The sequence below is a fragment of the Scomber scombrus genome, chromosome 13, assembly GCF_963691925.1.
Source record: "Scomber scombrus chromosome 13, fScoSco1.1, whole genome shotgun sequence".
Classification (NCBI taxonomy): Eukaryota; Metazoa; Chordata; class Actinopteri; order Scombriformes; family Scombridae; genus Scomber; species Scomber scombrus.
This window is the reverse complement of record NC_084982.1, coordinates 23,610,614-23,636,819: the sequence shown is the minus strand read 5'-3', so window position 1 is coordinate 23,636,819 and position 26,206 is coordinate 23,610,614. Positions and strand designations below refer to the sequence as shown.

At 37.3% G+C, this 26,206-nt stretch overlaps 1 protein-coding gene across 1 annotated transcript in view; it reads right to left on the bottom strand.

The window, feature by feature from the left end:
- dnah7 (dynein, axonemal, heavy chain 7) overlaps positions 1–24,617 on the bottom strand; it is an 83,795-nt gene extending 59,178 nt beyond the window's left edge. The window contains exons 1-23 of the mRNA XM_062431326.1: positions 24,566–24,617; positions 24,221–24,401; positions 23,891–23,966; positions 23,455–23,635; positions 23,144–23,216; positions 22,805–22,930; positions 22,276–22,395; positions 21,505–21,688; positions 21,167–21,346; positions 20,257–20,529; positions 19,776–19,903; positions 19,330–19,408; positions 18,244–18,468; positions 17,911–18,057; positions 17,182–17,361; positions 15,525–15,665; positions 15,009–15,376; positions 13,230–13,416; positions 6,872–7,065; positions 2,509–2,707; positions 2,131–2,271; positions 945–1,157; positions 751–860 (exon numbers count right to left, since the gene is read on the bottom strand). Coding sequence (XP_062287310.1) covers positions 751–860; positions 945–1,157; positions 2,131–2,271; positions 2,509–2,707; positions 6,872–7,065; positions 13,230–13,416; positions 15,009–15,376; positions 15,525–15,665; positions 17,182–17,361; positions 17,911–18,057; positions 18,244–18,468; positions 19,330–19,408; positions 19,776–19,903; positions 20,257–20,529; positions 21,167–21,346; positions 21,505–21,688; positions 22,276–22,395; positions 22,805–22,930; positions 23,144–23,216; positions 23,455–23,635; positions 23,891–23,966; positions 24,221–24,401; positions 24,566–24,617 — 3,758 coding nt within the window. The remainder of the gene's footprint in view (positions 1–750; positions 861–944; positions 1,158–2,130; positions 2,272–2,508; positions 2,708–6,871; positions 7,066–13,229; positions 13,417–15,008; positions 15,377–15,524; positions 15,666–17,181; positions 17,362–17,910; positions 18,058–18,243; positions 18,469–19,329; positions 19,409–19,775; positions 19,904–20,256; positions 20,530–21,166; positions 21,347–21,504; positions 21,689–22,275; positions 22,396–22,804; positions 22,931–23,143; positions 23,217–23,454; positions 23,636–23,890; positions 23,967–24,220; positions 24,402–24,565) is intronic.
- Between the last annotated feature and the right edge of the window lie 1,589 nt (positions 24,618–26,206).

The window sequence follows — 26,206 nt, the reverse complement described above, 5'->3', positions numbered from 1 at the left end:
CAAGATTTCCAGAATAAATTCTAAAATCTGCCACCATGATGCAACTAAACTGTATACAAATACATGTAATTTCTTTATGATGTTCAATATTTAACAGAAGATACAAATAAAATATTTAATATAATATCATATAATATCACTTCACACATAGATTTGATCTATATGTGGCTCTCTATCATTTAACAATATTCTTATTTTTATTTATTTTCTAATATTATATATTATTATTTTTTATCATTTAGAGAGATTATCTTAATCTGAATATTACAACATACTTTTTGTTACTGTGACTACAAACATTGATGAGTAAACTGGCATTCATAGCCAAACCAGATGGAGTGGCCCTCTTCTTAGTGAGACAGCAAACAGCCAGCAAGTTCCAGCAATAATCTTTAAATTCTTGGCAAATTTCCCAAGAGGCTAACTGGGAAGCAGTGTGAAAAACACATGCTCTAACAAACTGATCCATAAGGATTTATCCTCAGTAGCTCAGCAACAACATACTGTGGCTTTAAAATTATACAAATTACAAGATGGACAAGAGCAGAAGAGAATGTATCATTTAAAACGGTGAAAGTATGCAGGAAGAGTTCTTGTGGACAAAGTGATGAAGTAGATGATTGATTAACATATAGGTGTAGGGATACATGTACCTCCATGTATCTCCAACATAGGATTTGTTGAGTCATTAGACAGACAGGGCATTTAGTGGCAGGAATTTCCAACTAAACAGTTGTGTAGTTGCCTTACCGGTAGCAGCGGTCAGTGAGCGGGGTAATGACCAGACGTGGAGTGTTGCCTAGATACTCATAACCATATGGCAAACCAGCATTGATCATCTTGGTCTGAAGGTGGTTCTCCTACACAGGGTGCAGATTTTAAAATAAGTAAATGACAGAGTACATATTATGAGAGAAAATGAATCATCTATCTCTTTCACATACCACCCAGTAGTAGCGCAGTTGGCTAAGCCACTCAAAGTCGTTCTCGTCACTTATTCCCTTATGCACCAGTGTAGCCAGCACATCCCTGGCATGGACGTCCAGCACAACCAGAGCTCCAAGGGTCACCCTGTTTTGCTTGGACAGCTTCCCACGTACAAGCGCAACAATGTCGTCAATCTGTCTATTGTTCTGCTCCAGGTAGGCGTCTAGGGCCTGAAGGAGACAGGTATGATTAAATAGAAGGTAAAGCATGTTGGAGTTTATCAAGACAGAAGCAGAATGCTTTATCAAGACCCCCATCTATAAAGTGAAGGTCACAAGCTTGATCCCTGCAACAACTACTAAGTCCATCACTGTCAAAATGTCCATGAGAGGGCGACACCACACCTCTCTGCTATTGCTGCCTGGGCATGATCTTCACCCTTTAAGGTGAAATGGTCAAACCCCTGTAACATATCCTGTGATGCATGGGTTCTTTTTTTAGATTATAAAACAGCATTATACAGCAAACGGGTTGGCAGCAGACCTCTCCTGACTACATCAACTAAATATGAGCTGTAGGCACTCTTCATTTGATGTGACAGGTCTAATATAGTTTGTAATCCTCATTCAAACCAGCTGTTCAGCCTATATCACCTCATTCGCTATGTTCAAATTTGAAGTGCTTTGAATTAGATGATAGTTCAAAGTCATTACAGTGAGTAACATGTTTATTGTGGTGGAAAAGGTAATCCAAGAGTAATCAGACCTGTTGACCTCATCTTCACAAACATTTAAATGTTGCTTGAGCCGTTTATCATACTGTTGCCATAGATACAACTTCGATATAGTCATCATGCAACTTCAGAGTATACTGTAGATGATGGGTTTCAGATATTTGTTTAGAGGCAAGAAAATGCTTGCTTGCTTTTGGATTGATGGGATTATGTATGAAAATCTGTTTTTTTCCCCTAAACTACAAAGAACCATGTCTTATCATCTTGTGTAAATGTACAGAGGGTATGCATAAGTAAGATCTGTAGAGACACATTTTTTGGTTGCACATCAGGCTCTGAAAATACTATTTCCTTGAGGGAAAAAGTTGATTTGTAGCCTCAATATTTTCCAAAGACCCAAATACTATGAAAAAAGCCTCTTACCCAAACCCTGGGCATTCAAACTATAATTCACTATTACTGTGGATAACCTTCTGTCCTGAATTGATGGCTTCATGGATATCCTTTGTCCAGTAGACCTGTGAGACGCACAGCACAGTCTGGCCCGGCCAAGCACGCACCCAGTCAATCCTCAGCTCACTGGGGTATGCCTTGATTGCCTCCCCAATTACCTACAATGGATCACAAGAGTGACTGGCTTTATTTCCCTGGTTCCTGTATCCCCGGGCTATTGGGAGAAGACCTGCATGTGTGGTCTCAATTTTAGTGGCAAACACTGAATCACACAATAGATAAAATCCCATCACTGGCTCTATTCAAAAAAGTGTTCTCTCTCTTATTTGAACAACACAAGAAAAATATGCACTTATTTGCTTTAAAAAATAGTGTAATAACAATTCACAAAACACCTTATGCAGGGAGGCCATCATGCCATTCTCTAGTTCCAGAAGCCACTTCTCCACCTGGCCTCTGGCTTTGGAAGTGGAAATTATGTCTAGTAGCTGCACCATTTCGCCCTCACTGCTCTTCATGTGGGTGATGTCCAGCACATCAGTGAACACCACACTAGCAATGCCTTCAAAGCACTTCTTCAGATGAGGCTGCACCCTGGAGGAGAGGAAGGCAAAAAATTGGAATCACTTCGGTAATGTCAAAAGCACAGTGTATCTCGTCTAATGTCCAAAGTATATCTTGCACTAGGCCTTCTCGCAGTAAGTGCCATCTTCTGTACATTTTATGGGCTTTCCAATATGAACAAAGACACTCACAACCATAGCACAGATCTATTTCCATTTATACCAGTGCAGCTATTTACACTTGGCTGGATAAATGCCCAAGTATGTGATTATGTATTGGGGTTGTGAGCTTTGACAAAATGCTTCTAGGTGCACAAAAGTTCTGTATATGAATGAATTTAGTGTAGACAATGACGGAGGACTACAGCTGTTGATGTTCAGCTGCTTCTGTGCTGCTTTCCCTGCTCAGCCAACCAGACGAGGGGTAAATTGTCAGTATGTGTTTGGATCAATATCACCCATACATATGTCTGTACTGTTATGTACTGAAGGCCCCTATTTCTACAATGAAAAATGTTCTTATTGTGGGGACTCCTGATGGTTAGAAAATGAATGCTGATTATAATTCAAGAAAGGATAAAAAAAAAAACTAGGAGGGGAAGTTCAGACTATTTTGTCAAACTGTGCCTCTAAGGTTGAAAATGAACTTTCATGCTAAACCCCCAAAAAAATGTCATAGTGTGTGAAGTTATTCTTTAAAGGTTCATTGCATCACATAGGTTTTCTTGATGATAGTATTTTTGACTATTCATTCACCATTAAGGAACTAAATATTCTAAAATGTGTTAGAGCTTATTTGGGGAATTGTGATACAGTCCGGTTACATCCCTGAAACCTCCAGAAAATGGTGCTCATGACTCACTCGCCAGTGCAATACATTTTATCAATGTAACTGGCAGCCAAGGAGGCTTAAAAAGAAAAGATAGCCTGCCAGGACAGATATGTTTGAGTGAAACCTTTTTCAGTCTTTCCCAGTTGTTGTTTTTCTTTTTTTTGCCCGTTCACATCATGTTAAGTGCTTTTTTGCTTTTCAGAATCCAGTCTTAGTTGAAATAATAATGTATTTTTTTACTTGGTGAATGGTCAAACTTTGTTTTTTTTTTTTTTTTTTTTATATATATATATATATATAAATTATTCGTTCTTTGTGCAATTCTGTGTTTTTAAGGATTTAAATCCCATTTTTGTTTATTTTTTTCTACCCTTTTATTCATTTTCCCTATCTTCATAACTATGTGTTTTCATTTGATTGTATTTCTCAAACCATGTGAAGCACTTTGGTCAACTTGTGTTGTTTTAAATATGCTGTATAAATAAATTGACTTTATATGAATTGTTGCTATCAACTCTTTTTGAATGTTGCACATTACAAAAAGTCTCTTGTTTAAAGTGCTTCATCCATGCCATTTCGATTTTCAATCAAAGTTTATTTATTTAGTACCAAATCACAACAGAAGCTATCTTAGGGTCCTCTTCACATAGAGCAGGTCTAGATTTTACTCAACATTCCCCCATGAGAAAGAACTTGGCGACAGTGGCAAGGAAAAACTCCCCTTTAATGGGAAGAAACCTGGAGCAGAACCGGGTTCTTGGTGGGCGGCCATCTGCCTTGACCAGTTGTGTTGAGAGAGAAATAGGGAGAGGAGTCTGATAGTTGAAGGCTAATCTAATGTTTGAAGCTCTAGGAACCAAAAAGTAAGCCTGCATTCTAGGAGTTCTTGTGGGGTAACAGGATACTATGAGCTCTTTGAGATATGATAGTACCTGACCATTAAGGGCTTTGTAGGCGAGGAGAAGGATTTTAAATTATGTTCTGAATTTTAGAAGGAGCCGGTGCAAGGAATGGGCAAAATATGATCTCCTTTCCAAGTTGTTGTCAGTATATGAGCCTTTAGAGAGTCTTTTCTTAAGGCAGCCTGATAATAAGGAATTGCAGTAATCCAGCCTAGAAGTAACACATGCATGTACTAGTTTTTCTGCATCTTTTTGAGACAGATTATACTAGATTTTTGCAATATTACATAGGTGAAAAAAGGTAGTCCTTGAAATGTGTTTTATGTGGGAGTTGAAGAACAAATCCTGATCAAATATAGGTGTTTAGGGCCAAGCACAATGACTTCAGTTTTGTCTGGGTGTAGTAGCAGAAAATTACAAGTCATCTGGGTCTTTAAAGTATCTTTAGAGTTAAGTTAATTGTTTGGTTTCATCTGGCTTCATTGTTAAACATAATTGGGTATCATCTGCATAACAATGACCATTTATGGAGTGTTTCTGAGTAATATTACCTACAGAAAGCATATATGAAGTAAATAGTATTGGTCTAAGAATAGAACCTTATAACTGTATAACTTATGTGTGGAAGGAAGATTAATCGTTAACGTGTGCAAACTGAAGTCGATCTGATAAGTAGTACTTAAACCAGCTTAATGCAGTTCCTTTTAACGCTAATAAAATGTTCCAGCCTCTGTAATAGGGTGTGATGGTCAATGGTGTGAAATGCAGCACTGAGATCTAACAAAACAAATACAGAGAGGAATCCTTTGTCGGATGCAATTTGAAGGTCATTTTCTGACATTCACCAGTGCTGTCTCTTTGCTATGATGCACTCTAAATCCTGACTGAAAATCCTCAAATACACGTTGCCATTGTTGCCATGTTTCTTGCGCTGCAAAAACTGTCAGCATATAATGTACAGTAAAATACAGACATATGAAATATCAGTATGTTTCTGTTGCCGCATTCATGTCATAGGAATGTTGTGTCAGTGTGTACAAAAACCTGCCTGTAAAAAGGAAAAAGAACAAGTGGTTTAATAGTAAATACAGCATTAAATTTAAGGCATCCCGGTAATCCAGAGACCAGAAATCAAAACCATCCAAAAACCAAACTAGCATTTTCGCCAACATTACACTGCCATCTACAGCATACCCACTATTACAGAAATCCGATCTTTACAGAAGAGTTGATGACTGTGTGTATCTGTACTGATGTGATGAGAATTCTCAGCAGACGAAAAGATAATACAGGGACAGTAGAGTGAAAAGGACAGGAGAAATAGCAGAGAGTAAGAGACTACAACGTCTTTTTTTTTTTTTCTGGAAACACATTCATTATTAACCAAATGCCCTGGGTGAAATGAGACATGGCTTGATTATCAGTGAAAACTTGTCTTCTGTGGGAACCACAGTGGAGGTAAAGTAGGCAAGAGAGTTGTACAGATAAAAAGATGAAGAGCTGCTATAATCAATTGTCATGGCTAGCTGAAATAAAAGCCACAATTATTTTCAGTGGTTGTATATTTATATTTATATTTGTTGCTTTCACATCCTGAAACTCTTTTATAAAAATGTTATTATGGAAAATGGTCAGTGTTTTCACCATTTTCTTCAGTACATATTGTGGTAAAGAAGCTGGTTTAGGTTTAGGTTTATCATTGTCTACATTACGGACCAAATTTTCATATTTTTATGGTGCACACCGAATTGCTTCGATACTAGGGAGTATCAAAACATTTTATTCTTTTGATACCTACCCAGTGACCATGTCCATGTGGGTTCCCATAAGGGTTAAATTCGGGCTGCAATATGGGAACCACGTGGGTTTGTCGGCAGGTTCCATGGTGGCCCCACCTGTGTTTGCCCAAATGGGCTTCAAGTGGGGCCCAACTTGGTGAGTTAGCATTGGGGGACCCATGTTTCTGAAACAATATGGGGCCCATACAATTTTTTTCTGCCCATATCCGCTTAGCCCACTTACATCCCTCATGGGGCTCATACAGTCAGCCGACGTGGGCTTCACATGTGGGGACCATGTTACTCAAACAATTTGGGCCCTGCAAAATTTGCCCAGTTCAAGCCCATGCCCACTCAATACCCATGTGGCATTCAGAAATCAGTATCAAAGTCAAGGTATTGATACCAGTATCAAAAATCTTTGAATGATACTCAGCAGTAGTCTAAATACTTTAAACAGACTAATTTTAACTATAGGGTTGAGTTAACTGGAAATATCATTCAGTGACTCCCTTTGAGTGAGCTACCGATGGACAGTCAAGTATTTTACTAGCAACCAGCCAAAATACTGCTCATCATGACCACTGGGGGTAGTCCAGTTACACAAAGCAACTGATGATGCTACTTGTAATCAGGAAAATGATTAATAGATTAAAATATTATCATAATTTTAATAACGTTACCTTGTGGGGTCTTTGGTCTCAGAGAGGATTTCCAGAAGTTCCTCATTGGACAGGAAAAAGAACCGAGGAAAATAGAGGCGCTTCTTCTCCAGGTAGTTATTAAGACCTTTGAGGATCATTTCCAAAAGCTCATTGGACTTTTTTAGCCTCTCCAGCATCTTGTCGATGGCTATCACTGCCAACACGTTCTTGTCCTACCACAGACAGAATAGTTTTTAAAGCAAAGGGTCAGTAAGTACTTTCTTTCTTTATTTTACTTTCACAAGGTGAAAAATGTCAAGTGTCAGTGTAATTATATATAATATAGACTGGCAATATACTGCAAACTGTATGTCAAGGAAACATATTAGAGGAAGATGGTTTGCTGTGTTCATATATTTCCAGAGCTGGAGTATTTTGATCACTACCTTGAAGGTAACACTAAAACACTGCAATATTTCCTTTAGCAACATCCACTTTATGTTCCACAATAAGGCCCACTTGCCACACAGCGCTCTGAAAAATCTGTGATGGGACAGTAATAGAGACTTCACCTGAGGCCTGTCTAGCACCTATGAAATATTTCAGATGATATCATCTCACTAATTTAATATCCTCTAGATTTGTCACCCCCAGGAAGCACCAAAATAAAAAGTCTATCTAATCTTCACTGTTGGACAGGGAATGCCTGAACCTTCTCATATGAGGTAGCTGGCAATTCTAAAATGAAGCGCACAGCCTGATATCATCCTCTGACTGCAGTGAAGTAAGGTGCAGGAAGGAGTGTAATGCACAGCTAGAGAAAAAAGTAAAAAGCATGGGCCAAGTAAGAACATATGTCTACCTTTTATTGCTGACAACTCTTAAGAGGAATAAAAGGTAGAGATCTTCGAGGCATCTTCTATGTTTTATTGTTCTGCAGTTTTTTGCTTTTTTTTATCATGATGAACCTGGTCTTACTGTACACCTATTATTTATAGACCATTTCACCCTCTAACAACACATCTCTTCTGTACAACGCAGAGCTCCACAACATGGTTTTTAGCTTTGGAAAAGGGGAATAACTGCCTACATGATGTGCATTGCATCTTTTTTTGACGATTTTGCTTTGTATCCTTCATCTTTGCTAAATAATTCATATATATATATATATATGGTTAAAAATCCACAAAAAAACAAACATTGCAGAAATGATGTTGCCGCAATCAAGTGCATACAGTAGATAGTCAAGTGTCAGGCAGTGCGTGCGTGCGATTTCATAAAACCTGACCCTCTAGAAAAATTGCAATCGATATGTTGGAGAAGTAACAAAGAAGATAATGCATTGCTTTGCTTTTACATGTCTTCTGTTTTGTATCCAGGGTCACTGTCCAGGTGCAGTCATTGGAGACACTTTTAATCTCATCAAGTTCTGTTCAACAGTATGTTGTGGAACACCAAAGGCCATCAAGAGTGTGGTAATATATATATAAATATATATATATTTATCTCTCATGATTGCTATTGATTTCTTATGACAACTGAAGTGGAAGCAGTGGCTCTTGACTCATGCCAAGGTGACTTTATCCCCTCTGGGCTCACCTTCCAGACCAAGTAATGAACAAATGATAAAAATGAGAGATTAAAACCATTTTGGACTCTTTTTTTTAAGGGGGCAATAGTCAGTATAACAGACTTCAGTTACAGTAGCTGACACTCACTTTAAAGGATAAATCATATGATCAGACTCATTAACCAAGCCAAAGAAGAATATACACACAAAAAGCCTGATTTGATTGTATTTCAATGGGCCATATAATTATACTGGCTAAGGGTGTCTGATTGATGAACATGGATTCTAGCATTTCATAAATTTTCATCAGACTTGTAATTTTGGCCCATTCCTTAAGAGGGCAATGTAATAGGAGGGCTATTTTTATATTCAGTCTGCCAGCGGGAAGCTATTCATGAGCACACTGAAGGGATAATAATGCTCTAATGCATGTATTATGTGTGATAATGCAGTTTTTATGCACCAAACAGATGGCCTCAATAGGGGCCAGAAACTGTCCACAGCTGATATAGCAGCTCTGCAATCTGTGTTTGGGGAAAAAAACAGTAACGTGAAATAAAGTATTTTTCTCTGTTCTTAACTGATACACAACAACACACCACACATCCACAACAATAAATACCTTGGTGTGTTCGAAGCACATTCTCCAGAATAATGTATGTGCATGAGTGGGAGTGTAATATTAAGTGAGTAATTTTTCACTGACTATTATTTTGTTACTATTGGGTGAATCCATCACTCTATTAGTAAACAATATGTCAGTCATCTTCTCCGTGAGCTCAGAGGTTGAATTGTTTCTCCCTTCCTCAGCTCATTAGAGGGGGCAAAGGTACAGTGCACCGCATAGTTAAAAGAAAACAGGTTCACAGAAATAAGTCTTTTAAATTGATTCGGTCATGTTTTTATCTGCAATTGTGCATGCAATAGTATATAAATGACACACTACAGTAGGCAGTAAATAAGAAATGGACTGGAGTCAAGGAAAATGAAGCTGGCATGCAGAGGTTGTAATGTGTTGCAGGATCAGTGGATCTTGAGCAGCTCCCAGTGGTTGATTTGATCACAACAGTCTGGGAAAACAAATTAAGCCTTGACAGTACCAGTCAAATGTTTAGACACACTTTCTCATTCAAGTGGATGTGAAAGTGTGTCCAAACTTTTGACAGGCACTGTATGTGATTTGTGGGTAGGAAAGATGCACTGTAGCTTGTTTTTTTGTTTTTTTTCCCACCCATTCGATTGTTGTATGGTTGTATGGAGTGGAGATGATTCCAATTTCATGCACTGCTGATCAATGCTATGGACAAGGTGAAGGGATGCGTTGTTTGTCAGATTTTGATCCAGTACGAGCCAATGCAGAGGAGTGGCTTTACTCTGTATCTTATCTTACATGGAATGGTGAATTAGCATCATTGGAGATCACAAGTACTGCCTTATAATCATATTCATTCATGTTTTGATTTGATGATCAAAAACTTTGACAAACCTACATTTTAATTAAGCCCTAATTCTGCTGCTGAGATACCCTAAAACACATGAATATGACAATTTAAACATGTTTTGATGGATTCCTTTCTCAAAGAGGCTTTAATTTAATCTTGTGGGGTTTCAAGAGATTGACGGTTAAGTAAAGCGTAATGTGATAGCTGAACTGATATTTAAACCAGGGTTGCTGCTGCACACTTTTTGAAATCAAATGTAATGCTTTTTAAGACCTTTTTAAGACCTCCACAGAGAAAATGTAATGTCCTTTACACAGCCTAGCAAATGCACATAAGGGCTGAGCTTCCTGTTTGCTATCAATTGGCATTATTAGTAGGGATCAACTTCTGTTTTAACCTTGTATATATGTATGCTGTCTTGTCCTTGTAGTGTCTTGTGTTTCGTTTTATTTTATTTTGGGGTTTTTTGATGTGGACCTGCGGATGTGTCCGACAATAAAGTTTGATTTGTTCATTCTGTATAATTTTGTATCTTCATATAAGAATCATATTTAAAATCATATAAAGCGATCAAATTATTGCCAAATGCAATACACTTTGTCCCACTGTTACACTTTTACAGTAGATAAAACTGTTAAAATAAATAAATAACATTTTAATTTAAAATCTAAATTTTAACTACAATTTGCCTGGAATTGTTGATTTTGATAACACTCTGTAAAACAATCAGGCTCTTCTGATCATTCCCAGTTGGGTGTAGTTTAAAAACATTATCATCCAGATTGTAGCTCTGTTGAGAACTAATCAAAAAATTACCAGAAAAAGAAAAGATCTAAAGAAGCTGTTGTGTCAAGAGCTAAAATAGAGATGCTAATACATGCTTTTATCTCATCACAGTAAGACTACTTTGATTCTTTTTTTTTTTTTTTCCTTGGACCGTTTACAAACCATTCAAAATGCTGCTGCAAGGCTTTTAGCACGATTCAACAGATGGTCACACGTTACACCTGTTTTAACTTCTCTGCATTGGGTTTCCAGTTAATTTTAGAGTTTATTTTAAAATCTTGGGGCTCACTTACAGAGCACTAAATGGCTGGGCTCCAAATTATATCTTGGACCTTTTGCACCACCACTCTACAAGCCGAGGTTGTAGGTATTTTATCCAGAAAAGTGTCCTTCAGAAACATTTTAAGACTCAGGGAGAGTGTGCACTCCAGTTGGTAGCACCTAAGCTTTGGGAAACTACATAATTGCCTTACTGAATAACAAAATGCCAACTTTAAACAGCTTATTTACTTTATGATTAAATTCACACAGCAGGTATAAAGTTATTGTCAAGCACATTAGCGTAACTAAGCAGCTGTGCAAGGGCTCACCACGTTAACACAATACAAATATTCAAAAGTAACATCCTACACATCAGGAAACTCTATGCTCCATGCTTAATCATATCGATGCACTTCTATGTTAAACTACATGAAACAGAGACCTCTGTACCAGTATTCTGCTGTCTGATCTTTTCATCTTGCATCACTTTACTTTAATAAAATGTTTTTATTGTAATAATAATTCAGTCTTTGCCACGTTTTTCTTTATCATAGCCAAAGGTTTATGGTATCATGTGTATAAAATCACTTGTATATTAAGGTATTTCATTGGCATAATGTGTGGAAATATTTCTCAGCAAACATACCGACAGAGTTAACATCACAAAAAAATAAGGCCTTATTTTCCTGAAAGTGGTTAATCACAAATACAAGCACAAAATTGAGACACCTGGTTAAGACAAACTAATCTTGGGGACCACCAGTATTTCGCTTTTACATTCATGCACATTATTAAACATACAGGCATGTGCACCCAAATGTTTAAAAAAAAGCACTGTACTAACGCAGAGTGGACAAGACAGTGCGCGTTCTGTATCTGTGTGTGCAGGCTCTCTGTCCCTCAGCGACCTCATTTTCTTTGTGGCTCAGTACGGCCCTGCCCCTTCCAGACAAAATCCATAATTTCTATTTGATGGTGCAGTCAGGCTGGGCTTTCTGGAGGACACTGCCTGAAATTGATGTGTCTCATTTCAGGTCTACTGAGGACGCCAATTACCCTTTGGAAACTCTTTGAGGATGCTGGTGCAACACTCACTTTCTATCCTCGTTGTGTTGTTTCTGTCTTGCTCTCTATTCTTTTCTTCCTGATTTCCTCCCCTGTCTGCACTGTCGTTCCTTTCCTATCCCAGTCTCTGCTTGTACTGCATCTTTCCGCTCCTCTTATTTTCCATCCTGCCTCACCTTCTGCTGTCACTCTCACTCTTGTGCATTTTTGCACGTATATGTGTTTCCGATCTGTATTTTCAGCCCAAGCCACAGGAATCCGGTGTTACAAATAATGAGATATAAGAAGGAACGAGAGAAAAAAAAGAAGAAAAATAATGCTGCAATGGCTGGTTTGAGCCTACATTCTTAAAAATAATGAGTCCTTTTCAGCTTTACCTTATCTGTTGCCTTTGAACAAGAAATCCAGCATTTCTCTGACTTGACCAAAATAGTTTCTCATCAGGCTTGCATCATGCCGTTTTTTCCAACTATTGCTTCTTATTAGCACAGTTACAAAAGGATTGTTATCACTCCAATTAATTAGAAATTATTATAATACGTCAACCATTCTGTTTGTAAATTCCTACACATAATATAACAATGATGTACCAACCACAGCAACAAACCTTTAGTCAACCAGTGTTTTCCTTTTCAGTTTCATTGTTCTGGTTTATAACTAATATCTATTATTGACTGAGGTAAATACAGTGATTTGCTTCAATTAAAAAGCTTTTAAAGACACACCTGCACAGACTGGCATTTCTGTAATACTGAATAATTACTTCTTCCTTAAATTGCTTAATGTGTAATTTTATATTTGCTTCATCTATTTATACTTGACTTCTGTTTTTCGTTATTGTGCTTTTGTGTACTTTGGTTTGGAAAGGTGCTATAGAAATAAAGTTTATTATTATTATTATTAGTAGTAGTAGTAGTGGTAGTAGTAGTAGTAGTAGTAGTAGTAGTAGTAGTAGTAGTAGTATTTCACTACCTGTGGCATGCTATACTATGACATCTCCTGAGTGCAATGGTCAACCAGGAGGGGGCCAATTCAGTACTCTTCTTCAATAGAAAATGTGCTCACCCCTCCGCATGGGTGTTTTAGAGTCTATTTTGGACTGGGCCGCAGGAGCAAGCCCTTTAAAACGTACAAGTCTGTGACTGACTGAGTGATTTTGTCATTGAGTGATGAAGTTAAACCATTCGACTCAGCCACTTCCAGCCATATATTGGGTTTTGACCTAGTCTTGTTTGTCTCTGAAGAATACAAAAATTAAAATCAAACAACTTACCAGTGAAACTTGTTTCATGGTGTCCCTCCAGGTTCTGTCAACAGTTGTGAAGCGGCGCCCCTCTTCAGGCATCTGAGTCATGATGTCTGGGGAGCTGAATATGGGCTCCAGGTAAAGCCAAGTGGACTGCACCTTTAACCAGTCATCCAGAATCTCTTGGAGGAGCAGCAACTTGTCCTCCCATTCCCTGGAATTAATCATAAAAATGATCACTGCCTAGAGGTAACAGGGGTTTAGAAATCGTATTTGTGTATTTATATTGTCTTGCATTTAATGCCAGATATCCTCTAATCAAGAGTTACCATTAGCAGTAAAGGTAGTTGGGATTGGCTGGAAGAGTACACTTTAAAGGGTACTTTCTTTTCTCACTGTAGTATCATCCTCTTCCATACTCAAAACTAGATAATGGTATTATAAAGTTCTTGTTTGATATTACAAAAAACTTTATGAAAAACTTAAATCATACCCAATATGACAATTTAAAAAAATGCAGGAAATCTTGTTTTAAAGTGTGTCTGACTGCAGCATAATATTACAATATTGAAATTGTATCATTTTCTGACCTCAGAGGGAGATATAAACTTAATAGGGATGAATTTATTTTACATGACATTTTCTAAGTTTCACAAAAATATTTTAACTACAGTTCTCAGACAGACAGACAATCCAGGTCTTTAGATTGTCTGTATAGGTCGTTGATTCACACTTTTACAAACTGCAGTGTTCCAGCTCAGGCCCAATGGGAGCAAGATTTAACAATGTTACTCCACTCCTCTGCAGAGTGGGGCAGCATACTGAGGGACTCTTTAGCAATATATAAGTCAGTAAGTTATGGAATTTAAATGTTTGTGCAGACCTTGTATTAGAGCCGTCTAAATAATTGAAAAAAAATACTTTCATCCACAGGCTGCAGCAATAACAAGCAGTCAAGTTATTCTGGACAGAAGTGCACACTCAGCATCTATGAATATGAGTCTCTGTTTGTCTATTGGGGTTCAGGGCTGCACAGCTATTGTCAAAATCTCCCAGCAGCCAGCAATGCACACACTTGTAATGAATTGTAGCTCAACAATGTATTGTAGAAAGTATTTTTCTCATGTGATATGTCAGCACCTATTTGAATTGTATATTCCTGGATTGTATTGCAGCTTGTGTTGCCAACTCAGTCTATGTTTCTTGTCCAAATGCAGAATATCAACAAAATCCACACATCAAGAGCGTTTAACCAAACACAAAAATACTGTATCTTCAAGTGCAAATACTCTGTTTTGTTTAGTTTTTTTTGTCCTTGTGTTTTGTGGTTTGTTTTTGATTGTGTGTATGGTGTTGTATTATATGTCTTCATGTGGAGACAGCAGAAAGCTGTGTCATTGGTCATGTGTGAATGTTGCTCTCCTGGTGAGTTTTGTTTTACTGTCTAAAAACAAAATAAAAAAGACAGTTAAAAAAAAAAATATTATGATTAATTTATCCACTCATATCCCCCTATAAGTTAGCAATGAGCTAACAGGAAGTTAGTTAGTTAGTTAGAAGTCTGCATTCATGTATTTATCCAGCCAGCGTGGGAATGTCAAACCCTACACCAGATTAAAAACTCTGTTATACTGTGAAATACAGAGCTATATCAGCCAGTCAAAAGCTTAATCAGCATTGTGTGAACCTGTTTGGTTTGAATGTAACAGACATTAATTTATATGTAAAATGATGTACTGCAAGTTTAACATAAAGAATCTCATCTAACCCTTCTGTGTACTTACTTCATTCTCAGGCAAATCTTACCGTATCTCCACCTCGAAAGGCTTAATGAAAGGTGAGCCCCTCATGGTTTGTGTCTTCACAATGTGATCATCTAACAGCATCTGCACTTCATCCACAGATGACAGGATGGAAGTGCCCGTCTCTCTATAGGCCAGGAGGCTGAACTCCATGTCCCCCCACTCACTGGCCATCTTCTCCATGGCCTTCTCCAGGGAGTACTCCTTGCTGGCTGCCTCACTGATGCCTTCAAAGGTGCCCAGGTGTTCTTCCAGCTGCATGGATACGAAGTTAGCCACACAGGCCTGGTCGTCAGCTGGCTGCAGGGAGATGCCAGCCACCTCTGACATAGCATCCCAGTGGCGTTCACGCAGGCCGGGGTTGCACAGTACCTATCAAGAGAAAAGGTAGTAGGGAAAAAAAGACAGTGGAAAGACATTTCAATTTAAATGATGAATTACTGAGTATGATAGAATGACAAAGCAATTAAAATGATATTATTAAATCTATAGATATGAAACTTTTCTATTAGGGTCTTACCTGCACCATAGGAATGTGCTCTTTAAAGTCATCCACCTTAGCCTTCATAGTGGTGGCTATGCTCAGGGCTTTGGGTATATCACTGAAGCCTTTCTCCAGCTTATAGAGAGTGCGCCAGTAGTTGCCAACATCCCCTTCGACCTACATGGAAACAGACTGGGTATAACAGACTGTTTTGTGTTTACATCATGGTTAAAAGCTGCCCACTGCTGATAAGCTGTAAAAGAGTAAAACAAAACTGTGCTATGATGTTTTAGTCAGTTGCTGTTACTGCTGGTGTTGAGGGCAGTTACTAAGGGAGTAGTAGGTGGTTGTTGTCTTACATGGTTACTATGGTGTTTCGAGACAGGTTGCTAGAGGGTTAATGGGGAGGTTACTGTGGTAATGCAAAGGTAGAACTATTGGCTATAGTACTGTAGCAGCAGTACTGTCAGTGGCAGTAGCATTGACAGTTATTATAGTAGTAGTAGTAACAGCTGAGTATGAATCAAATGGAGTAGAAGAGGTACTCAGTCTTTAAAATGTGGTAAACATTGAAAACAAAGGACATTTAACGTAAAACTGAAGTTTGTAAAAAGCATTGCTCTGAGGAAATATCTACTCTCTTGTTAAAAACCCAAAAGAGAGGAGGTCTATGAAGTGCATTATTGTGAGTGAAACCTGAAATAGCTGATGGTTTTTAGGTTATTAGTCCACCAACGCTAACAGAAGTGCAGAACAGTTTTATCCTTCCTTACACGCAATGGCAGCACTTACTCACTGTAATGATGCATACATGTTTTCATCACAAACAGAGCTGAAATATCATATATCAGCACAGTAAAACTGATCATCATATAACCCTGTGGAAGATAAAAAAAAACAACACCATTCATACAAACGTGCTTAATACTCCAGTCAGTGCCCATAACCACTAAAGTTGATCCATGGGCGTTGCACTGCAGCTGCCCACTGCTCCTGGTGTATAGAATGCATCAAATACAGAGGACAAATCTCATTTTGATATATGTGAGTGCAGAGAATGACAATAAAGAAATCTTGATCTTAAATTAATGATTTCACATAAAAACAGCTGTGGTTGCTGACAACAGGGCTTTGTAAAAAAGAGTGGAAGGCAGCAGTTTTTTCATGCTTAGCTTTCTTCCCTGCCTCAGAAAAGTTCACACAGAAAAAAAACTGCAGTTGTTAATGACTATGACAGATTGTGTTAAAACTTTCCCTGGTACAACTTTCAGCATTTCTGTGATTTTTCAGGACTTTACACAGTGCCTGTGGGGCAATCACCATGCAGATTAACATGAAGTCAATAGTTATGCCCAGTGACCCTCCTTACATTCCCACATTCCCAGATTATAATCTACTCATACACCTTGCTAAATAAACTCAAGAGTAACTTCAAACATGAAATAACTTTAAATGACTTCCATAAACTTCAGATAACCGCATTTAAACATAACTGACAGTAAATGTGACAGTAAATCAGATTTCTGACTTCCAGCCATCCGATTATCACAGCTGAGAACTTCTATGATTGCATTATAAGCAGCACTGAAGCTGTAAGATAAAGGATGTGCCTGTTCAGTGTTAAGTTATTGCTGGTAATTCAACTATATTTATGTCCAACTATATAAAAAAAGGAATTTCCAGATTTTGGTACCTTGTCGGGGTTCACACCCGAGAGCGGCCCATGGAGCCACTTGTGGTACTCATTTAGGAAATCAGTGCCTGTCTCATAGAGGCGCAGGAATGGTGTGAGCTTGTCCTGGATCTTTTTACGCTGTGGGTACTGGGAAACAGACCAGCCATAGGCTTCCTCTTCTATATTGAAATCATCTATCTTGAGAGATGGTAGAAAAACAAACAAACAAACAAACAGAAGAAAAAAAGAAAAACAAGAAGATAAATATATAGATGCTTTGCAGGGAAGACAAACACCTGATATTACCACATTATACCTCCTGTGACTGAGATATTTTTTTACAGCCAATGCTGCCCTCTAAAGGTTAAATATTGACAGCACATACTGCAATCCAACATTAACTACAATAATCCTCTGTACTATGTATGCATGTCTTTTAAAGCACGTCTATCTGTAGGCATCAGTTCATGCAGCCTTCTTTCCTTCTATAACTGTATCAAATAATATTATTTGTGAAGTGAAGTACTTGTTTATTGATTGTTATTAACCATGAAAAAAGCTGCAAAAGGTCTATTATATATTTTATCACAGTTTTGGTATCAGTATGTATCTGTACCTGTTTGCATGAGTTAACTCCAATATTGACTGACCGTCACTCTCCATAGCTAGTGTTATACATTTACATTCAAAGTGGACCTGAGATTTTTCTCTAGTCCTATTTTTCTAAACAATCACATCCAGATGTACCTTTTCCATGGCTAACTCCAGTTTGGCATTGAGTGCCTGGGCTTTCGTCAAGTACTTGTTGAGATCCGTCAGTTCGCCAAAGGTAGAAAACTCCTCCACTTGAACGCTGTAGCTCTCCAGTTCTTCCACAAAGTGTTCCAGACGCATCTGAAATGTGTGCACATACAGAAACTCACACTTTTGTTTTCTAGCACTTGACAATTTTTCATTTTACATTCACAGTAAAGCTATTTAGTTGGATTGTTCTACAGTTTTGGAGAAAAAATATCCAGATTCTTCTCAACAGAGATCAATTAATAACAGCAGATTGACAGATAAAGTAAAAACAGAGACCTGGAGACTACGTTGATATTGCTCTGTCTTTGCAGTAACGATCTGTTGGTGTTTGTTAAAGATGGATGGCATACGCTGAAGCCATCGGATGGTTTGTTTGTTGAGCTCCATGTCCAGTGGTGAGAGTGAGACTAAGTCTATCAGGAAACACAACTGTTTGTTGGATTCTGCCAATCTCTGCTCCAACAGAGGCATCTCTGTAGTCTCCACCTTATTCATAAAGGCCTGGATGGAGAAAAGGGAAAAAAAAGTTGACTGGTGTAATGTTTCAACTATAAAACTAAAATTCTTTACACCTCTAAAAAATACTTAATAACTGCTGCTGTACACCCTGCCCTGCCTTTGTATATATCTGTATATTATGTTCTGGCTATAAGTGACACATTCAGGAAAGAATGTAAGTGGAAATGCTGGTTCACATTCAAATTCAAAGAAAGCAATTACTATTTAATAAAATACATACATTATGTGTGGTTAATTACATTTCCTGACAAATTGGCTCACTGTTTAAATTTGCTGATTCAGTTCATGTCACAATATGAATCAAATCTGAGAAAATTGTTAGTATATTTGAGCTTTACATGGAATCATATTTGGGTATTATTCACAGAGCATAGTGACATAGGGCACTAAGGAGCAATAGCAATGTCAGCATTAGTTAACATCAAATAATAATATTGCTTTTCATACTATTTACCAGATTTCAAATAGTTTAGAGGGCTATGGAAACTTTCCATTTTGAAAAGTTACAAAGTGATAGCAAGTAGTAGGTTTAATTAGTCTCAACTTTTCCTGGTGCATTATGATTTTGTCCACTGAAATGAATGAGCTATTGTCCGAAACTAGAGGCATGGCATGAAATTAAGATACCCCAGTCTTTAGGTTAGACCAGGGTCCCATTACAAGAAGTGATTATCTCCACATTAAATGATTAAAAAATGCAAAGCTGCCATCTCTTAGTACAGACTGTTTGTTTAATGTGTAATATCTTTCCTAACTGCTTTGTGGACAGAGGCTGTAAGGGATTAGTTGTACATAGAATAAAGCACCAAGGTGATCTATATGACAAGAATTTGGGGTAGATACCTTCAGCTCCATCAGTTGCTGTGTTTCAGGCGGTGTGCTCAGAGCCTTCTCTGCAATCTTCTCAAATTCATTACAGAGCCTTTGAGAGGAAGAGCATTAATTCAGTGACATGTACAAAGGGTTTCACAGTCTTACAATCTTATTATGCCACAGCTTGGAGCTAAGAAGCATGATTGGGATAAAGGCTGATAGAGCAGCTAACACAAGTTCTAAAAAGGTACTACTGTAAATTTCCTTTGACTTGCATAATCTTTATTCAACTATGGTCTGAAAGGTGAAAAAGCTTCACTATGCACATTTGTATGTTAAATAGAAATTGCTGTAATTCCTGTGCTTTTTTCTTTTTATAATTAGCTTGCATTTGATTTTTGATTTTTTTTGCATGAACTTGAAGAGGAAGAAAATTGTCTTGGTATGAAAGAAAAAGACAAAACAGTAACACTGACTTCTTGTTGATTTCTTGATGTTCTTGTAGCATCCGTACAAGCAGTTTTTCCTGCAGCTCCTGAGCACGCTTGGTTAAAGTGTGAATGAGCTTATGGGACTGGACCTCAAACATGCCCAGACGAACCACCTAAAGCCCAAAGTATCAGTCAGTACCACAATTAACATCATTTGACACATGTCCTCTGATTTATCTATAATTTAGTAGGCTTTCAAATAATCCTAGTCAGTCATTATCATGGTAAACATCAAGATTTAAGGACCATTCATTTTCAGAGTCATTAGGTTTTATGGATTTACGAGACAGTTCTATGAGGAGTGATGGTTATCACTGTAATTAGACAGTAAAGAAATATTTGCAACCTCATATAAGCTCTGATTGTTAAGTTACATTAAGTTTTTTGTTCTGTCTAATTTAAATAAATCTGAACTTTTTTTTGGGCACCTGGATTATTATTTCTGGTGACCTTGCTGATCGAGTACCTTGCATGATGTGGTCTGGATCTGGTCGGCCAGCTGCTGGTAGTGTATCACCTCTTCCATGATTTCCTGGAAGGAATGCTCCTCACTGAGAAAGTGCTCCACATCCTCCTCTGCTTGTCTGGAAACTAGTGCTGCATATTTATCATATGTGTGAATATACTCTTTGGGTCTCACACACTCAGCCCAGATCACCCCGCGGACCTCCTCCTGTTGGGCCTGAAGGATCTCTGGCAGGATGATGGGCTTCAGAGTGCTCCCACTCGGGATGCTTGGCTGGGAAGACATGACGTAGGATACAAACCCAGGCAGAGAACTATATTTCAATTTCAGTGCTAAAAGTACATGATGGATGACATGATTTACTGCTGTGATTTTACAATACAGATAATGGCATTTTAACAACATTACTAGAAGGAAAATGTACCAACCACTGCCAAAATCTAAAGCATACACAATATGCTATACAATTACTGATGTGCTATGACTGATACAGGATGTCAGATATTACCCCACTATTGATGAGTTTCAGCCTTAGAAAAATTCTTCAATCAAAAACTATAATAAAAAGTTCCAAGTTTTTACATGTAAAAGATATAGCCAGAGTTTACAGATAGAAATGTGCTGTATGTGCCAGGTGTAAGTTAGAATGACGATGCAATTAATTACAAAAAACAATGAATAGCATTATCTGTTGAGAATTATAATATACAGTAGTCTTTTCATTGACTTCTTAAAAAAAACATGGTCATGAACATGGTCATCAGTGTCACTGTCTCTGTCTTGTGGCCAAAAACCTTTCGTAAATATAATAACCTAATTAAACTTAATTGATCCTCATAACAAAATTGGACTAAAGACCTAACATATTGTTTTTCACAGATAACACATACACACACTTTTTTTTCCTTACCCATTCAGAGTATAATTTGGTTTCCACGCGAGGCACAGTGCTGATGGACCTGAGAATTAACTCAAAGACGTTAAGGATAGCCTCCTCATACAATTTGAAATCTGGCTCAAACTTGATATCCCTGTCCTCCAGGGTCAGATGCAGTACAAGGCCTGGGTGCTCATAGGCTCGCTCTGACTTCTAAGACAGTGGAGAGCAAATAACAAAGCAAAAAGAGTGCAACTTTAAAAGGGTCTGTGTAGGTCAAAATTAGAATTTATTGAAAATACTTTTTTTCCAGCTAAATCTGTTCCACTCTTCCAAAATATTTGTCCTGAAATTGTTAAGCTTTCTCATACCGGGTCTTGGGAAATTAGGTGTGTGTAGTCCCACATTGAGTCTATTGCAAGGCTCTGCAGCTGGGAGGTCATCAGTGTAGCCACACAGTTATAGAAAGACTGCAGCTTTGGCATGTTGCTGGTGGTAGGCACTAGTTTGCGCCTGCTCCCATGGGAATAAATCTGTAGTACCTCAGGTATCCATCTGTCATAGAAAACAGCAAAATAACATTTAAAATTATATTCAGGGAATGCGTTGACATGCATTTAATACCCAAACTAGAGATGCAAATACCAAAAATATCAAACAATGAAATAATGAATTGAAACTTTTCAGATAGTCCTGCCCTCACACTCTGCATGGTATTTTTGGCTGGGGGCTACACATCCCCTGCCAAAACACTGACACCCAGAAACATCCCAAACACAGCAAAATAAGAAAATACAGGCATGGTCTCTGCAGATACACACACCACATACTAGTGATTCATAAGTAATGATTGAGGGGGATTATTTTGTGTAAATCTATACATTGTTTTTTAAGAAAATCCTACTCATTCTGCCTTTAAAGAATTTTTGTTCACTATAACCAATCATCCTGGACAACAGAAATACAATGTGTGAATTTTCAAAAGTGAAATTCTGTTTCTTCGTATTTGAAAATATTCTTCAGCTCCATTCAATGAACACTTAACACATCTGTACATCAAATCCACAATGACAAACAATTGTGATTGACTGTTACTGAGCTGAGCACAGGTATCTTAGTGTTAAGTAATAATGTGGACTCACTTGTTGAGAAGGATTGCTCTGGCATTATCAACATGTCTGGTGACAATTTGTTGAAAAACAGCGAGATCCATGGACTCCTCTCTGCTGTGGAACTCCTCCACATCTATTAGACGTAGCTTTCTGCAAGTAGGTTATCCAGGAGGGTGAGATATTAGTATGTTTGAGTATATTTACAGTATGTAGTCTTCTGTATAAATGTATGTCTTGCACCACTTCTCTGGCACTGAATGTGTTTATTGTCTTCATGATATGTGGACCACTTATAACTGTATGTTTACTTATCACAGTATTATAAAATATATTAAAGAATATTGAACAAGGTATGATACTTATCTCAAATAAAATTATTAAATCATATAAAATAATTCAAAAAAATAAAATATTTTAAAAAATCAATTTAAAAAAAAGGCTAGTTGAACGAAAGTTTATCAAACTCACTCACTATCGACATTTATGCCAATTGAAATATTGACAAATTAGGTCAATGTGAAGTTTTACCAAAAATAAAAATGTATCATACTGCACTTACTTGTAAGAGACACGCCAAAGGTACAACACCTGCAGCATAGTGGGGTTGATAGAGTGAAGCTTATCGTTCATCCTCTTTTGTGCCTGGACAAAGGACTTGTTCCATGGTTTTGGCAGTACCTCCATTCTGACAGTCAAAGACAACAGAGCGGCTGTGAAGAATGGACTTTTCCCCTCTGTTAAAATATATGATTTATAATTCTGAAGTCTCTGCGTATTAAAACTCAGGTTTTCCTTCTACACTTAAATCAAGGAATTCATGTGTGGCCCGACCACATGATGCACGGTAAACTTCTCGCAATAAACATGCAACATTCTTAGAAACGTCTCCCTGACTTACTCAAGTCTGTGAGGGGGCAGATCTTCCACTGTGTCCTCCTCACTTTCCATTGAATCTTTGAATGTATATTCCACTGCAATGACAAACAAAAGATATTAAAACAAACTATATTGTACTACCACATTCTCATGCATTACATATTATGCAGTCTCAAACAATTTCTTGGGTAAAATTATATAGTAATTCCAACTTTCAATTTGGAGATGTATTTCAATTTTAATCCTGAATTATGATTATCCTGATTATGGTGTATAGATTGCAAAGGTCAAATGCTAAAAACTTGATGATTTTAAGAGTAATTAAATAAATACATATTGCTGTCTTGACACTATGCAAGTAGTCCTCCTTAATTTCATCATCCAATAGCTGCAATGTTGTGTTCAGGCTCTGCAGGTGGCGGGGGACCATTTCCAGAATATTCTTCATCCACGAGTCCTCCAAAGGAGCCACATGCTCCAGGTTCATCCCATTCTGGATGTAGGGGCCATATATCTGACAGGACATAATATTATAAACCATTCTCAGTTGCATTTTAAACAAAGATGCCTGACATAACATTACTGCACTAAGCAAGAAACATACATAGAAACTACAACCATTGAGACCAACAAAACAAACAAAACAATGACTTAAAAAAAAAGCTCCCATATCAAGTGTTTTGAACACAATGTCTTCATTAGGGACACATACACAGCAAAACAGGGCCTGTGATATAAAACATGTTATTGAGTGTATATTGTGTTTCACCATTTCGTTATCATCTTTTCCTGTCATTTTGTGAGAGCCACTTGGTGGACAGCTGTCATCCTCCTCCTCCAGCTGGCTAAAAAAGACAAAAGAGGAAAACGGCAAAATGTGAGTGATAATAATAATAATAATAATAATAATAATAATAATAATAATAATAACAACATCTCTTTTTTGCAGAAATTAGTTATTAAGTTAGTCAAGTCCTTTCTGCACTGCCAAACCATAGAGTTGAAATAATGATACAGAGAGAGAGATGGATAACACATAAATGAAAGTGTCATGACAGAAAAAAAGTTAAATTAAAACACACGAAATGATGCAACTCACCATACAATTTTAACCAGAGTTTCACGAAGGGTCTTGGGATTTTTACTCTGTTTTGTGCCGGGTCTACTGCAGTACTTGAAGGTCCCAGGAATCTGAACAGCCTTTCTGCCCTGGAAAAGGCTCTGACCTCTCCCATAGCTTCTACCTGGTCTACTATCTGACCCTTCACTCAGCCTATTTCCTACAGCACACACACAGGGAAAACAGTTTAAAACATAAAAAATGCAGCTCAAAAACACCAACTCAAAATATTAATGAAACGCATTGAACATATTTGATTAAGATGCATCTGTCAAATAATAACCCAAAAACATATTTATGCACCACATGGAGCGTTTAACCCACTTTTTGCAGCTCCTTCAGCTCCTTGAGGCTGCTGCTTGATGAGTGGATGCATCGAAAATGAAGGTTTTGTTTCCATCCACGGTCGTTTTCTGTGGACCTTGACAAATGAAATAACAAGTTTCAAGTTAGTGTATGTTGTTTCCAGAAATTCCCAATTTAAATTACTCCAAAGTAAAGGTAACATGGACAGAAAAACCAAACATGAAGTTAAGCTTTGTGTCATGTCCGGTTTAGTAAGTTAGCAGATGTAATAAAAAAAATTAAAAAACACTGAAACGATATCGCTATTGTATGTTTCTCTTAACTTACCTCTGGAGGACTCGGTATAAAGAATGTAAGACCATTTGTACATTTAGTTTTCTTCTCAACTGAACTCATGTTGGTTGTAAAGCACTTTGTCGCACAAAGCTAACATACCGGTAAACTAATGTTAGCTGTTTCACCAATGCCTTGTGCCGTTGCTATGGGCCGTTGCTAAGGGACGTTACTAGGGGTGCAACTGAACTCCATTGCACCTGTAAACTAGGAGTTGCAGATATTTTCCCATCTTTTCATAACAAATACAACACTTTATTGCTCAATAGTGGCACAAAGGAATTGATACAGTTTAATTACATTATATTGCATATTGCACTTTATTGCTCTTATAGATGATCAATGTTTTATGTATGTCTTCAATAAATGTTTTTATTTTCTTAAATGTTCTTATGGCTCAGGGAGTGCTATCTAAATTTGGTAATATTGTTGTCTAGCCCTCAATATAATGACAATATAGCTACTAAACTAAAACTAGAATTCCGTCATTCAGTGTAATTAGCAGGTTCTCAATTTTTTTTAACGGTTTTATTTTAGTTTAGTTTATTTGCACATGAAAAAATAAAATAAAATAATAATAATACATGCAGATTTGTTGAGATTAAGAAAGTAAAATCCATCAGGGCTTGTCCTCCTATAGTATGTTTCACTATAGGAGGGCCACCTGACTAACCCTAACCCTGAACTTAGAGAACAGTTGTCTCTGTATAGACACGGCATATATGCATATATTTACATTTCATGTAAAGAGACAACCCATCACACTTAGCTTTACAATTATTGAAACCATTGAAAATGAAAAAAGCCCACATTTGTTTTAAAATATTTATTCCCATCACAATGTTAAGTGAAAACACATTTCAATGCCATGCAGAAAAAAACAACAGAATTGGAAACATTCCATAAATTCTCCAGCTAGTGAATAATTTAAATGGACAACAGAAGATCAGCTCACCATTAGTTAGGAGCAAATTCTGGGTTCTGCTTTTTATAACTATAGCAGTCAAAATAATGTTTAACATGGATGACTGCCAGAAATCTAAGGCAGTCGACATATAAGTCCAGGAAAATGTATTGTAATTTTTCATGAATTTCAAGTAAAACCTACTCAAATGGAGCATGCAGTTTTATTAATAATTAGTGTTGAAAACCATGTCTGAACATTATGAAACAGGGATGCATAAAAGCTTGTTTATCAAGTTATAAAAAACATTTTTCCTGAAAACAAATATAAGGCACTCACAAAGGTTATGTGTGTATTTTAAACATGAATCATAAAATGTTAATATCTGGTCTTGTCACTGAATATTACTCTTCCAGAAGTTC